The following is a 13223-nucleotide window of genomic DNA, read 5'->3' on the forward strand; positions in this document are numbered from 1 at the left end:
AGGGAGGGGTGGGGGGGGGGCTGTGCTGTGATGGGAAACCATGTGGGCTTTATTACATTATGGGAACCGATTTCCGGTGTTAACTAGAAGGCCACGGATGCATAGGGCAGAGCAACAGGCTGACAACTTCACCTGCACACAGGAGGAAAGCAAACAGAGCCGTTCCAAACGAAATGAATCAGAACCCACTGCGAGCTGCGACACACTTTATTCATACCAAACACCCTGTGGTTACTACAGCTATGGAACAGAAACTACACAAAAAAAAAAAAATCCATTGTCTTTTTCAGGGAAGGCCTTGCATATTTCAGCAAGATGACGCTAAACCACAAACTGCATCCATTACAGCAGCATGTTAGAAGAGTCCAGATTCTGAACAGGACTGCCTCTCACTAATCAAACTTATGGCTCATTATGAAACATAAAATCCAGCAAAGAACAGCTAGAATCCTACATCAGACAGGAGTGGGACAATAATCTCCTCTAAACAACCTCCAGCAGCTGCTCTCCTCAGTTTCTGGACATTTGGAGACTGTTAGTAAAAGAAGAGGGGACATTTCACAGGCAAACATATTACTGTCCTGTCTTCTTCAAAATGTGCTGTTTCCATCCAAGTCAAAATGACCTAACTGTACAATTTCTTGGTTTAAACATTTGATACATTTACTATGTTTGACGGTGATTAAAATGTGAGTTTATGAGATTTGTAAATCATTGCACTCCATTTTATTTACATTTTGCACAACGTCCAAACTTTTTAACAATCGAGGTTGTAGATCAAATCAGGTATTGAGGCTACAATACAGCAAGTCCATTTCTACAAGTGGCAGGAAAAAAAAAAAGATGAAAATAATTGGTGGCCCTGAGCTGCAAAACAGCATTTTATAAACCAAACATAAAATCAGTACAAATTAGGAAGCGAAGTTTCCAGGAAACAATATGTATACAAAACGATCCAAAACAATGCCAACTTGTTTTCTGACATTTCACAAGCTTCCCATTTACATTTTTATATACACTGTTTTTGTCACTTTCGTTCAATGTTTTTTCTTAGTCACTTTTCTAAGTTTTTAGTGTTTAATTGGTCATTTTGTTTGGCACATCAGGGCCACCGTAGAAAGGCATAGATTAGCAAAATTGTTCTCGGCCTTTTTTTTTTTTTTTTCCCTTTTCCAAGAAACGTTTACAAACTCCAGGCCAAACTAACCACTCACCGAACAACAGCTTTTATGCAAATATATACACACTATTTATACATTTGTCTTTTAAAGAAAAACCTAATGGATGTCTTTTGTCTCAGTCTGACAAACTGGGACATTTTGTTTTTCCACCTTTAAAGCGAGGCAGATTTTAGGAAAATACATTTTGTTTTAGTTGTGATTACCATGAATACAGGAAATGCTGTACTGTTGTTAAACTGAAAAACAAAGTGCACTAACAGTACCAGCATCACAGCTGCACTCCGAATAAAAAAACGGGTGATTTTATCATGTTTAATCCAGGTTACAATGCCAAAAAACAGACTGACTTTTAGGTCTTTTTTGGTCAGCATTAAAGATCATGTAAGGCAAAGGCCATGTTTCCATGGCGATGCAAGGAGCTGATTAGTGTTTCCTTCAAACTGTAAAATTTAGTTTTCTTTTTAATCGCTCCGAAATTAAGTCGTCTCTACTTCAGACCACCTCACAACAAAACACTTCATTGTACAGTTTTACAGGTTTTTTCTAGATTAACCATTCCCAAACCATGCATCTTTGTTTGGAAAGTGTGCTTAAAAGTCAAACAAAAATAAACTAAATATAAGCTAAAACTTGCTTTTTTGAAGAAGAAGAAAAAACAAAAGTTACATTCTGCTTGCTGTACCAAACCAAAAGATAAGGCCAAGAGCTGGCTCACAACAACAAAACCTATCACACAAATGGGTTTACATCAAATCCAACATAAAACCACTGACTCTTTTTTTAAAAGAAGTTTGAGTAAAACCTGTAATGTATACATAGGTGATGTAATGTGACGTTAAAGGGAAAGGGGCACTTCTACCCAAAGCAGAGGAATGTTGGCTCTGAACAAAAGGGTGCAAACAGTTCGGCAGCATGGCTTCAGGCTTCTTTCACTTCTCCTCAGAAGAACCGACCCGAGTACTGCCTCACGCTGAAATACAAACAAAAAGGGAACTTCAAACATTCAGAATATTAACACAACCAGGAATATGGCATTGTGTGACTTTTTTGTATGAACAAAATTGTAAAAAAAAAAAAAATGCCCAGGTCAAGTCAAAAAGAAATATTTAAAAACTATGAACGAGGTCCAAATTACTGAATAGTTCTCAAATTCTCAACATCCATCCTCATATGTGGATGGCACTCATTACAGATGTGAACGCTCTCAATGTGCAATGAAGACATGTGCACTCAGTGTACCTTTGGAGGTGGTTTGAAACTTTTTAATTCACATTTGTTTGGTTGGTTGGTTGGCAGAACTGATGTGACGCCACAAAAGCAGCCAAATTATTACCTGGATGTCTCTCTGTTAAAAAAACGACATAAATAAATAAATAAAGACTCTTCTGACCGGAGCTGTTTACTTCCTTTCCTCGTTACCACTAAGGCCCTGTTCAGACCCGACACTAACATGTGTCTGAACCAGTCAGAACCCAAGTTAAGGAAAAAAAAAAAAAAAGGAAGGAAGTCTGGAAATTGTCCTGAATGCTTCCAGGAGCCCAAGATGAGATCTTTAGGGTTTAGTTTCTCAGACTCACAGCTCTAACTTCAAAAATATTCTATTAAACTTTAAGCTAAATATTATCACCCTGGTCACTATAAAGACAATATTATTAAGTGTCTAAAAGTTAAAATGCAGCCAACTATTTCATGTAAAAAAGAAAATAATAATCTTTTGTTTGCATCTAGCAGAGGATGAGTTGAAGAGAGTAGATCCTTCAGGGGGATAATGATGATAGGAGAGTACATGCCTGTTCTGCAGTAAGTACTGGGCGTTCTGGATCTGGTCCTGTGTCCCTGTGATGGTGATGATGCGGTCCTCAGAGCCCTCTAGTGGCTCATCAATCTTGATGGAGGCCCCAGACTCGTGGCGGATCTGCTTGATCCTCTGGCCACCCTTACCGATGATGGAGCCTGCCAGCTGCAGAACCACCACCACACCAGCAAAGGGAAATTCAATTAAAACACTTTTGTTTTAAGAAATCAATCTTCCTGCTGACAGTAACAGTTAGGTTTTACTTGCATCTTTCGGGATGGTAACTTGTGTTGTGATGACCGGGCCTCCAATATCACCGTATGACCCTCTACCACCTAGAATGTGAGTGAACCAACTTTTTTAACAAACCTCTAATAAAGCTGCAACCAGTAAAATCTTTGTAAAAGTTTTATAATACGAGTTCATTTTAACATGTTAAACGATTTGTTTTTACAGTTGTGTAATCTAAAGGCTCTACAAGAACTTACACAACATTATTTTCTTTCTACTGTGTTTAGTTTCTTGCTCTAGTCAAATCAGAGAGACAGATCCTGAAAAGTCTTGTAATAAAAGGGGCACCACGCGTAGAAAACTTTGCACAATCCATCAGAAAATATACAATAATGAGAAAAACTATCAAACAAAACAAAACTTGAATTATACTACCCAACACTGAAGCATTTGGACCAAAAATGAGGGGAAAAAAGGTTTTATCGTGTATTCTTAATAGATAATAAAACATTGTCATTTATAGAAAATTATTTATTGTTCACTTAGCCCTCTGGGGAGCGTGCATACTGTCCAACTTTACAATCTCTGCAGAATTTATGGAAAGAAAGAAAACTTACCATATCCACCTCCACTCTGCAGTTCAGGATTAAATGAAGGGGAGGGAAAAAAGATTTAAGATAAAAAGCTTAGTCTTTTCACAGTTTTTAGCATGATAATGAATTACAAAAATATACATGAGCATCATTTTACAATTACAATGTGGGTGAATGCAAAAATTATTGTCTGGATGTTTCTTACAGTTGCTCGTTTAGCACATTTTGCATCAGATAGTGCATTAAACTATCTAAATAGGTCATCGTTATTTTATCTGTTGAAACTTCAGTTTAGAAACAAAGTGAGTTCAATGAAACTGATCTCAGATTTAAAACTATACTTGTTGATCAAAAAGAAAAAAAAAAATGTATGTAAAACAGCTTTAGGAGCTCCTGTGAGGACCTCACTGGTGCTCGTAGCACCTGTTGACGCCTGCCAATCAAGTCTGAGATTTATTGTCAAGAACAGCTGCTAGAAACTGTTTGGCTTCGTGTTCTTTATTAAGCCCACTTCTATTCTATTTTGGACATATCTGTAATTTTAACAGCAAGGGACCCTTAATGTAGAACCTCAATACATAAACATGAACACATTTCACATTTAAAGCAGGCAATGCTGTGGCTCAGATACTAGAACAAGAATAAATAAATAAATCTGTATCTGGGAACAATACTGACTGATCTCCTTTGCATAAAGCTTTCAGATGAGTCTTAAAACTGTCACAGGTGCAATCCTGGTGCTGTTCTCACCACATTAAATCTAAGAACTATCTACTGGATTTATCATCTCCCATAACGAAGTTACTTGCAGCTAAAACCTGCGGAGAACCACTTCAGAAACTGCTTTGGTTTCGAGCTCTAGCTCAATTGCTAGCCTGGTGGATCTCTGGACTACATGCTCTGTGGAAACGGCGGAGACAACTGTTGCCAGGCAACAACAGGTCTACAAGCGTGTGCGTACACAGAGAAAACAGCAGCAATGTCAGAGCCGCTGCGCTGCACTACACTCGGAGAAGGAAATGCAATCGTATCGCGGGAAGCAGAGCTCACAGACAACCGTTACACACACTTATGAAACGGCACCGGCTGACGACGCTCACCATGCTGTCGTAACGGTCTCCTCCTCGGACTCTTCTGTCACTGCAAAACAAACAGCATTATTTCGGCGGAGGACTTTCTGGCTCACAGAGATGATGATCTGTGATCAGACGGATATTCTGCCAGTGTGCAGATTTCCCCAACATGTGTCGCTCGGCTTTGAAAAGAAATGAAAGGGAAACATTTTCACCTGGGTCTGTCATCCATGCTACTGTGATAGCTGCCGTGTGAAAACCTGTCCCCACTGCAAACAGTGACAGAAAAAGGAAAACCAGGTTGTGAAATGAAAATAAATAAATTAAATGATTTAAAACAACTAGATGCTTGGGCCTCCCTCCCTTCCTTCCTCACCCTCTTGGCAGTGGCGGTGGGGGAAGCGGAAGGTTTCGCGCCCGGCTCCCCACTCGTCCGCTCCTGCTGAGCGGCGGCGGAGGACCCCGGCGGGGGCTCATGTCGTCGTAGTCCCTTCTGGAGGGAGGCAAGGGTCGGCTGCTACGAACGGGGAGCATGCGCTCGAACCCCCCCCGCATGCGGATGGGGAACCCGCCCATGGGTCTCCTGCCCCTGTCCTCGAACAACATGGTGAAGCCACCGTAGTCGTACGTCTCATCATAGAAGTTCGGGTCATAAGGCTGAGTGCGACCTTTAATTGGTGCCTGCAAATAAAAAAATAAAAACATTTTAATTTTTAAAAACGAGTGTGACCAAAAAGTGCACACTATAATCAGATGACTAAGTAATAAACCTCCAGTCCTTTAAGCACTCCAAGTGCCTCAGATATACACTCACCCACCACTTTTGGAGGGGTACACTTTTGCCTTAATCCTTTATGGCATACATTCAACAGGGTGTTGGAAACAATCCTCAGAGATTTTGGTCCATATGGACACGACAGCGTCACACAGTTGCTGCAAATTTGTCAGCAGCACATCCTTGATGTGAATCTTTGGTCCCACCACATCCCAAAGTTTCTCAATCAAATTGAGATCTGGTGACCGCTGAGGCTGCTGGAGTCAAGTAAAACCAGCCTCAGAGCCGACAAAGTTTTTTCCAATCTTTAATTTTCCAATTTTGGTGAGCCTGTGTGAACTGTAGCCTCAGTTTTCTGTTGTTAGCTGACAGAACCGGGTGTGGTCTTCTGCTGCTGTAACCCATCTGCAGGTTGGACGTGTTGTTCGTTCAGAGATGGTATTCTGGATACTTTGGTTGTAACAAGTAGTTCTTTAAGCTACTGTTGCCTTTCAGTGACCTCCAAACAGTCTGCCCATTCTCCTCTGATCTCTGACATGGATTTTTTCATCCACACAAATGCCGCCCACTGGATAGTTTCTCTGTAAACCCTAGAGATGACTGTGTGTGAAAATCCCAGGACCAACAATCGTGCCTTGTTCAGTCACTTTATTCCTCTTTATTCCCCATTTTGATGCTCGGTTTGAACTTCAGGAAGTTCTTTTCACCACGTCTAGATGCCTAAACCTGTCATGTGACTGGCTGATTAGCCATTCATGTTACTAAACAGTTGTAGGAGTGCACCTAATAAAGTCTGGTGTGGGTTGTGGTGGCAAGGTTTTTATAAGATAACACCTGACTATGTTCTGTCTGAATTCCACAGCCTATGAGGTTTTCACCAAATGACCATGTTACTCTTCACTGAAACCAGACTGACCTTGCTTCCTGTCTCCTCCTCACCTACCGACATTCTGATATCTTAGATATAAGCTCCTGTGTGGACTCTGTAGGCAGAGCTTTGATTCAGAGGCTCCGGTGTGGGCTGGGACTCTGATGTTAATTCTTAATTGTCTTTAAGGCTCTCTGTATGTCGTGCATCATACATAAATCAACCTGTTTGAGTGTTTTTCATCTAACAGTGCCTGGAAATTGATTTCTTCCACAACAGTGTACATCCAACATATAAAATTTTAACCAATCACGAGTTTGAATTCACCTCCGAAACAAGCTCCAAGATCACTTTTATGCATTCAACGACACGTTCTGGCTTTCCTCCCACCAAGACAACTCTGTCAGTGGAGTGTGGACAGCATTCCTGAAACAACTTGATGGTAGTCTGGGTGTTCTAGTGCACAGAGAGATGGAGAAAAAAAAACAAAAAAACAAACTTAATCATTTTTTTTGGTCCCTTTGACCATGCACTGAGCACCATCACCAGAAACAAAAGGTTCTAATGAAAACCATTATAATACTACTGTTAAAACTTAATTAAAGCTCTGCCCTACCTCTCTCAGTTCCTTTATCTTGGCACCTTTCACTCCAATGATGCCACCAGCCAAGCTCTGATGGATCAGCAGCCGAAGCTCACAGTCAAAATCAGTCCCGCTGTAATGCTGGTACTACAAATACAAGAAGGCCATCATGAGTAGTTATGTTCTGTTGTTGCTTAGCTAAATTCTTTTGACAATTAAGTACTGTATATGCTGGCAATGTGAAAAAATCCTACAGGAAGTTTCAAAATATCCATACTGACCAATGTGAACATTTGATATAATTCTTAAAGATGGGAATAAATGTTGGGTGACTGACTGAATGTAAGCACCAGAACCTGCTTCTGCTTACATTCATTTGTAAATTTATTGTGAACCTTAGAAGTAGGCAATAGTTTCTAAATGCTGCACTCTAAAAACATCCACAATAAAAGTGGACAGTCGGTGAAGCCCAGGGTTTATTGAGCTAATACATGCATTACAATGCAACTTTAATTTGTCTACTACCCACTGGCTGGTTGTCACATCACTTCATCACTTCAGTGTTACCATCTGGAGCGTAAACAGAACCAGCAAAAAAGAAAAAGGAAAAAATAAGCATTGGAACATTAAATGCTTATTAGGGAACACAACCCATCCACATACCCTCAGGAAATTTGTTCTGCCAAACTAGTTACAGTGATAATTCAGAGTCACTGCTTGCTTAGCCCCATTTTTTCTATTCTTATTTTTTTATTTAGCTTTTGATTGCAAAAACACTGACTAAGTGATACTATGTAACACCAGCTGTTTGATGGTCTAAAAACACTCTCACAAAAGGAAGTGGGGTTAAGGAGACCAATGAAAATGGGAAAACAATGTTTAACAGTTTCAATTCAATTTGGTATTTTATCTGCTTAATTCAAGAGAAAACAGAAAACTGAATTTCAACATCAAGAAGAATTCAAATTAACGCTGACAGAACCTAAAATTGATGTTTGGCGTCAACAAGTACAAAATCTCAATAAAAACTGCTGTCAGTTTACGCACACAATTATCACAACAGCTCACCTCCTCCAGTGTCGGGATTATTTTCAGCAGAATATCCCCAATAGTGTCGATACTGGCGTTCACACTGAGGATCCTGCAAGAACCATTTTGGCCAAAAGGAAGCAAGGGATTACAGAACAGACACAGAGGAACGGCAAGCAAAACCTGACCAAAATTTTAAAGAGAAACAGGCCAGCAAACAGTTACAGACTCATGAAAGATTTCAAACTAGGGAAAAAAAAAACAGAGAGAAATTAAAGGCTGCTGCATCGTTTGCAAAAAAAATCATTACTTTTCCTTAACACTACACTGACTTTAAATAAGCAGCAGACATGCACTGAATCCTTAGGAGGGTGGGCAGATTGGGAACGGCTCAAATCGAATGAGAGACTGGCCACACAGATTTTTTTTTTTTTTTTTTGGAGAGGGGGGGTGTGTGCTGTAAAAGCAAGGCAGATCTTTTATAATCATCCCACCACCAGCAAGTTGGAGGGGAAAAAAGGGAAAGTAATGGTTTAAAACAGCTTGCCATGAAAACTGCACCACCAGCTCACCTTCTCATTGTGACCAGGGGAGAGAGGAGGGGGGAGGTAGGGGACTGGGGAGGAAGGGGGAGGTTGGGAGAAGAGGGCTAGGGCACCGAGGTGAGAGGAGACGAAGGTGGGCATTAGAAAACAGTAACAGCAGAGGGGTTAAGGAGGGGAAGGAAATGCGAGTGGTTACCAAGTGCTTGGAGGCACAGAGGAGGAGCAGGTTGGGGGTGGGGGGGCTATGAAAAATTTTGGTAGGCAGGTCTGATCTGATGCAGCCTGAGAGAAATTCAACAGAGGGTTGGGGGTGGGGGTGGGGGGGATGCAGCACAATGAAATCAAGAGACGACGTTAATGAAGTGACAGAGCGAGGGGACGGAGCCTCCACACGAAAGCCGGCGCTCTCTCAGAGATCATGGACAAGTGATGGTGAAAACAGTGGGGTGGGGGAGAGGGAGGGGGCAAAGGAGGAGGAGACGGGTGGGGGTAAGGGGCGGGTCGGGAGAGAGCCAGGTGGTTCACAGAAGACAGAGCGAGGAAAAGGATGTCTGCTTTCCACAAAATTTGGAAGTAACGTATAACGCCACAGCAAGGAGAACTGCTGTGTGTAAAATACAAACTACTTGGTAGTGGGTTGTTAGTGGTTTTCTGTATGACTCATTAACTGTAATGACGTAAAAGTCAAACTTAAGGGCGGTGCTACAAATGGACAGTAAAAAAAAAATGTTTTAAAAAATAATAATAATCAAGGAACAATACATGTCTCCTACAAGTGGAGGAGGGGTGTTTGGAAGAGTGGGAGAGTAAACTGTCATGTATAAAAAAGGTTAAAATGAAACAGAAGGCAGGTTATCAAAGACATGTGTTTCACTGTTCTAGTCAGGCAGTGAGGCAATAACTGGTGGGACATACCGCTCTGGGCCACTGCTGTCTGGGACTGATACACTGGCATTGTACTGCATGGGCCGAGGAGGTGGTGGTGGTGGAGGTGGAGGTGGAGGTGGAGGAGGTTGGCATTGGGCAGGGGCATTCAATCACATCGTGTCAAGTTAGGCGCCCGAATAAGGAGGGGAGGGCACGGTTTATGGGCAGGGCCGACCGGGAGTGTCAGGTGGGCGGACGGGCGGGCGTTCGGGGGCGAGCGGAGGTTGGGCCAGCGTCAAGGTGGGCAACGCAGGAGGGGCATGTCGATCCAGAACATGGGCAACGAAGGAAGGTGGCCAAAAGTGAAAACAACAACAACAAAAATAAAGAAATAAATAAAAAGTAAAGGAGAGGGGAAGAAGGGGGAGAAGGAATACAGTTTTAATTGAATACAAGCTACACTTTGTCCCAAAAGTGAAATGAGAGAAACTGTGAAGAGTGAAGAGGAACAGGAAGTGTGACTTTGACAACATTTTTTTTTAAAGCAATCTGGAGAAAAATACTAGTTTACATCCCTGAAAAAAGACGACTTCAGGATCTTAGTCAGCTGTCGGTATTTCTCAATAAAACACAACTGCAGTTCTGTGAGGGGAAGTGGAAGAACGCTCAAAGTCACTGGCAGCAGGATTGAAAAAAGAAAAAAAACTTTCTGTCTTGTACAACTTTGCTTTACCGCAGTAACAGTGGGCATCTGTTTAAGGTGTTAAATAATTGAAACAAACAGACAAGAAGTCTGGACTTCTTCTTTGGGAATCCAGTGAATTGAGCTTGGGGTGAAAATAAAAGTAGGTATAAATCTTTTCTTGATTTTAAATACCTCTCAAAACGCTAAGTACAACAAAGAAACTAGGTCCAGTGAGACCTCTGCAGTATTTAGCAAAAAAAAAGGGGGGGGGGGGGAATCAGCAAACTAAACTTTCTCCTCATGAGCACCGGAAGACATTTTATCTGCTTACTTACGTCTGTGCGCAGGGCTTTTATGTTCTTGCCCCCCTTTCCGATAACAGCTCCAGCATTCTGTGAACGACAACAACAGAAAGCAGCTTGGATAAACAGGAAAAAAGAAAAACAGCCACGTGACCCGACAGCTATAGCAGGGCCCACTGTATGACGTTACTTTGCTCTGAAGCAGCATGCGCAGCTCCACCATCTCGTCCGTGTTGCGTGAACGTTTGAAGACTTGCTCCTCATCCATGTCCTCAGCGGGACGCTTACCTGAGAAAGAGGACAACGTAGGTCAAATGGGAGGTCGAACGCAGTCCTAAACGCTGCGTTACGAACTTGTAACAGAGTGGCGCGAGTCGTATTAATGTCAGAGCTGCTTTTAAACGATAGCGCCATGATAGATGTGGAAAAAAAAGAATGGGTTTGATTCAGCAGCCAATTGTAACCTGGGTAAGTTCCAGCACCAACATGCACACTTCCTGAATGAAAACACGGGCAGATCTGCTCAGGGCCCACAGAACAGCAGTATTCTGGACAAGAGAATCCCTCAACCATCTGACACGTCCACATGCTAAGCAGTGCTAGCCAGAAATATATACTTTTATTTCATTTTTTTTTCTCCTCTTGAGCAAACTAATTATCCAGCATAAACATCTAAACCATTCATGCTGGCTGTGAGGCCAGACAGCCTGAGTTTATTTCCATCCTAATGCCTAATGCGTGAGCCTAATCACACAGTTTACAGCACATTCGTTTATAACAAGGCAAAATGGAGACGTGGAGAAACTTACCATTAGTGTCAGAATTGTTGAATGGAATGTCTTCGTCTTGGTGTTCAACTTTCATCTCCATTGTCATGAACTTGCCTTGGAAAGCAAATTGGTTTCCCTCCTTGGATCTGTTTTAGAGTCGTAATTATAGGGTTCAGAGGGAACAAAGAGGGGGGGAGCTGAATAATACGGACTGTCAAGCATATTTTGCACAAAGACAGAAAACCATATCTGATTAAACAACAAGTTTGCAACAAACATTGATCCTGTGCGTCCCATCGGCTACGCCTTGCCTCTTGCTCACCCATGCACTTTAACACAGCAGTTCCAGCCAAACTTTGCCTTACAAAGCATTTGGAAACAGAACTGTTTTTTTTTTGTTTTTTTTTTTACAATTATTCTCATAATATTACCCATTGTTAGACTTCCTGCAGTGGCACAAACAGTTGATCACAGCTCTGCAAAAAAGTGAGTAAGTTAGTCTGATGTGTGACTGAACAACTGGATCCAGCTGCACCGTGCTCGCATCATTTTTGGCTTGTCACAGTTTAAATGAGTTCATTTTAGTGAGTGACAACACATTTTGCACTGAACCAGCATGCACAACAACAACAGGTCTTTGCTCCTCCAAGTGACGAGCTAGAAAACGTCCAAATGTGGAGAAAATGGTCTAAAGCCATCAAAGTCTAGGACATAATTTAAGCTCCAAAGGCCTGCATGTACACAGGTACAGGCTGCTACCTGCACTTCTGCAAGCATCACGTCTAAACTTAAAGACTAGAAGCCGGTAAACACCTACAAAGCTAGCAGCACCCTTGTTTTTAATATACTGGTGGGTTTGTCGAGAGCAACCACAGCTACTACTAGCTCATGTTCACAGAAGTCCTCCACACAGCACAGCACCTGGAGCAATTAGCCATTTGGGTAAATAACTCACCACCACCTACAGTCTTTATTATTTTACGTTTGTTAAGATAAACTCTGACAGTACATTAGAGACACTGCGCAGTTCCCGTGTTTCTCTCCCAGACACGCGCAGACAGAAGTTAGCATAGCGGTGTTGACGTTACTTTCTCATGCTAACAGCTCGAAGCTAAGCTAGTTAGTCGGATTTAACGAGTTGTCCATCAGCTACGCTGGCTGAGCACGTTTCACCGCACACGCACAGAAACATCAGCGGTGGTGTTACATTTAATCATCCCCAGCCATAACAACAAAAAGGCTAACTGAGACGACGAGACAAACGTCAATAAAACAGAAAACAAACCTTCAGCAAAACCACGTTCGCTACGGTCCTCAGCGGTCGCCTCGCCCCGCAGAAAAACACTCACACACGGGTGAGCTCGATTTGTCTCCTGCACGAACACACGGCGCTCGTCAAGTCAACACAGGTGGGCGGGTCTAAGACAATAAATTCACCATAATGAATTGGTATGCCGATACGGGTCGGGCGGGGCAATTTATCTAGATCCCCCCTAATATTTCAGGGAGATTTATAATGTGAAGTTGAGGCTCACAGGGATATCTTAAAGTGAGTCTGACAAAAGACCCCGCCTCTTCGGTGTAAACGCGCCGTTAACAGTCGGCATAGTGCATAGACGCTAAATGAGCTTTTCTGTCCTGGATTTTGACTGTCAGGTGTAGCCCACCTACTGCAGCCTAATTTAACTAGAGGTTGCAGATTTCCAATCCGCATTACCACCCTCCAACCCCACTTTTTTTTTTACAAAACAAGAAACAATGTCCAATATTACTATTATGAATGTTGTTATCATTATTATTAATCTTTCAACTCTCCCTCCACCTACACAAACCACTTCAGCTGTTAAACTAACACCTCTGAGGATGCAGGTTCAAGCCCCAATGCTACCCCCTGCCAATTTTTAAAATCACATTTTTATTTGCATA

The 13223-nt window shown here is 42.0% G+C and overlaps 1 protein-coding gene across 2 annotated transcripts; it reads right to left on the reverse strand.

The window, feature by feature from the left end:
- Positions 1-711: 711 nt before the first annotated feature.
- Positions 712-12817, reverse strand: hnrpkl (heterogeneous nuclear ribonucleoprotein K, like). Of its 2 annotated transcripts, none has more exons than XM_017407915.3 (15): positions 12583-12817; positions 11337-11443; positions 10718-10815; positions 10561-10617; positions 9589-9632; positions 8168-8240; positions 7133-7246; positions 6844-6972; positions 5250-5554; positions 5089-5142; positions 4901-4940; positions 3825-3840; positions 3244-3311; positions 2972-3141; positions 712-2151 (listed from the first exon to the last, which is right to left on the reverse strand). In XM_017407915.3, exons 2-15 carry the CDS (start codon positions 11401-11403, stop codon positions 2121-2123), a joined length of 1266 nt encoding a protein of 421 aa, XP_017263404.1. In that variant the 5' UTR covers positions 11404-11443; positions 12583-12817; the 3' UTR covers positions 712-2120. The 2 variants fall into 2 exon arrangements, with proteins under 2 accessions (XP_017263404.1, XP_024859874.1); XM_025004106.2 differs by lacking the exon at positions 12583-12817 and adding an exon at positions 11729-12576.
- Between the last annotated feature and the right edge of the window lie 406 nt (positions 12818-13223).

Source organism: Kryptolebias marmoratus, linkage group LG14 (assembly GCF_001649575.2).
Source record: "Kryptolebias marmoratus isolate JLee-2015 linkage group LG14, ASM164957v2, whole genome shotgun sequence".
Lineage (NCBI taxonomy): Eukaryota > Metazoa > Chordata > Actinopteri > Cyprinodontiformes > Rivulidae > Kryptolebias > Kryptolebias marmoratus.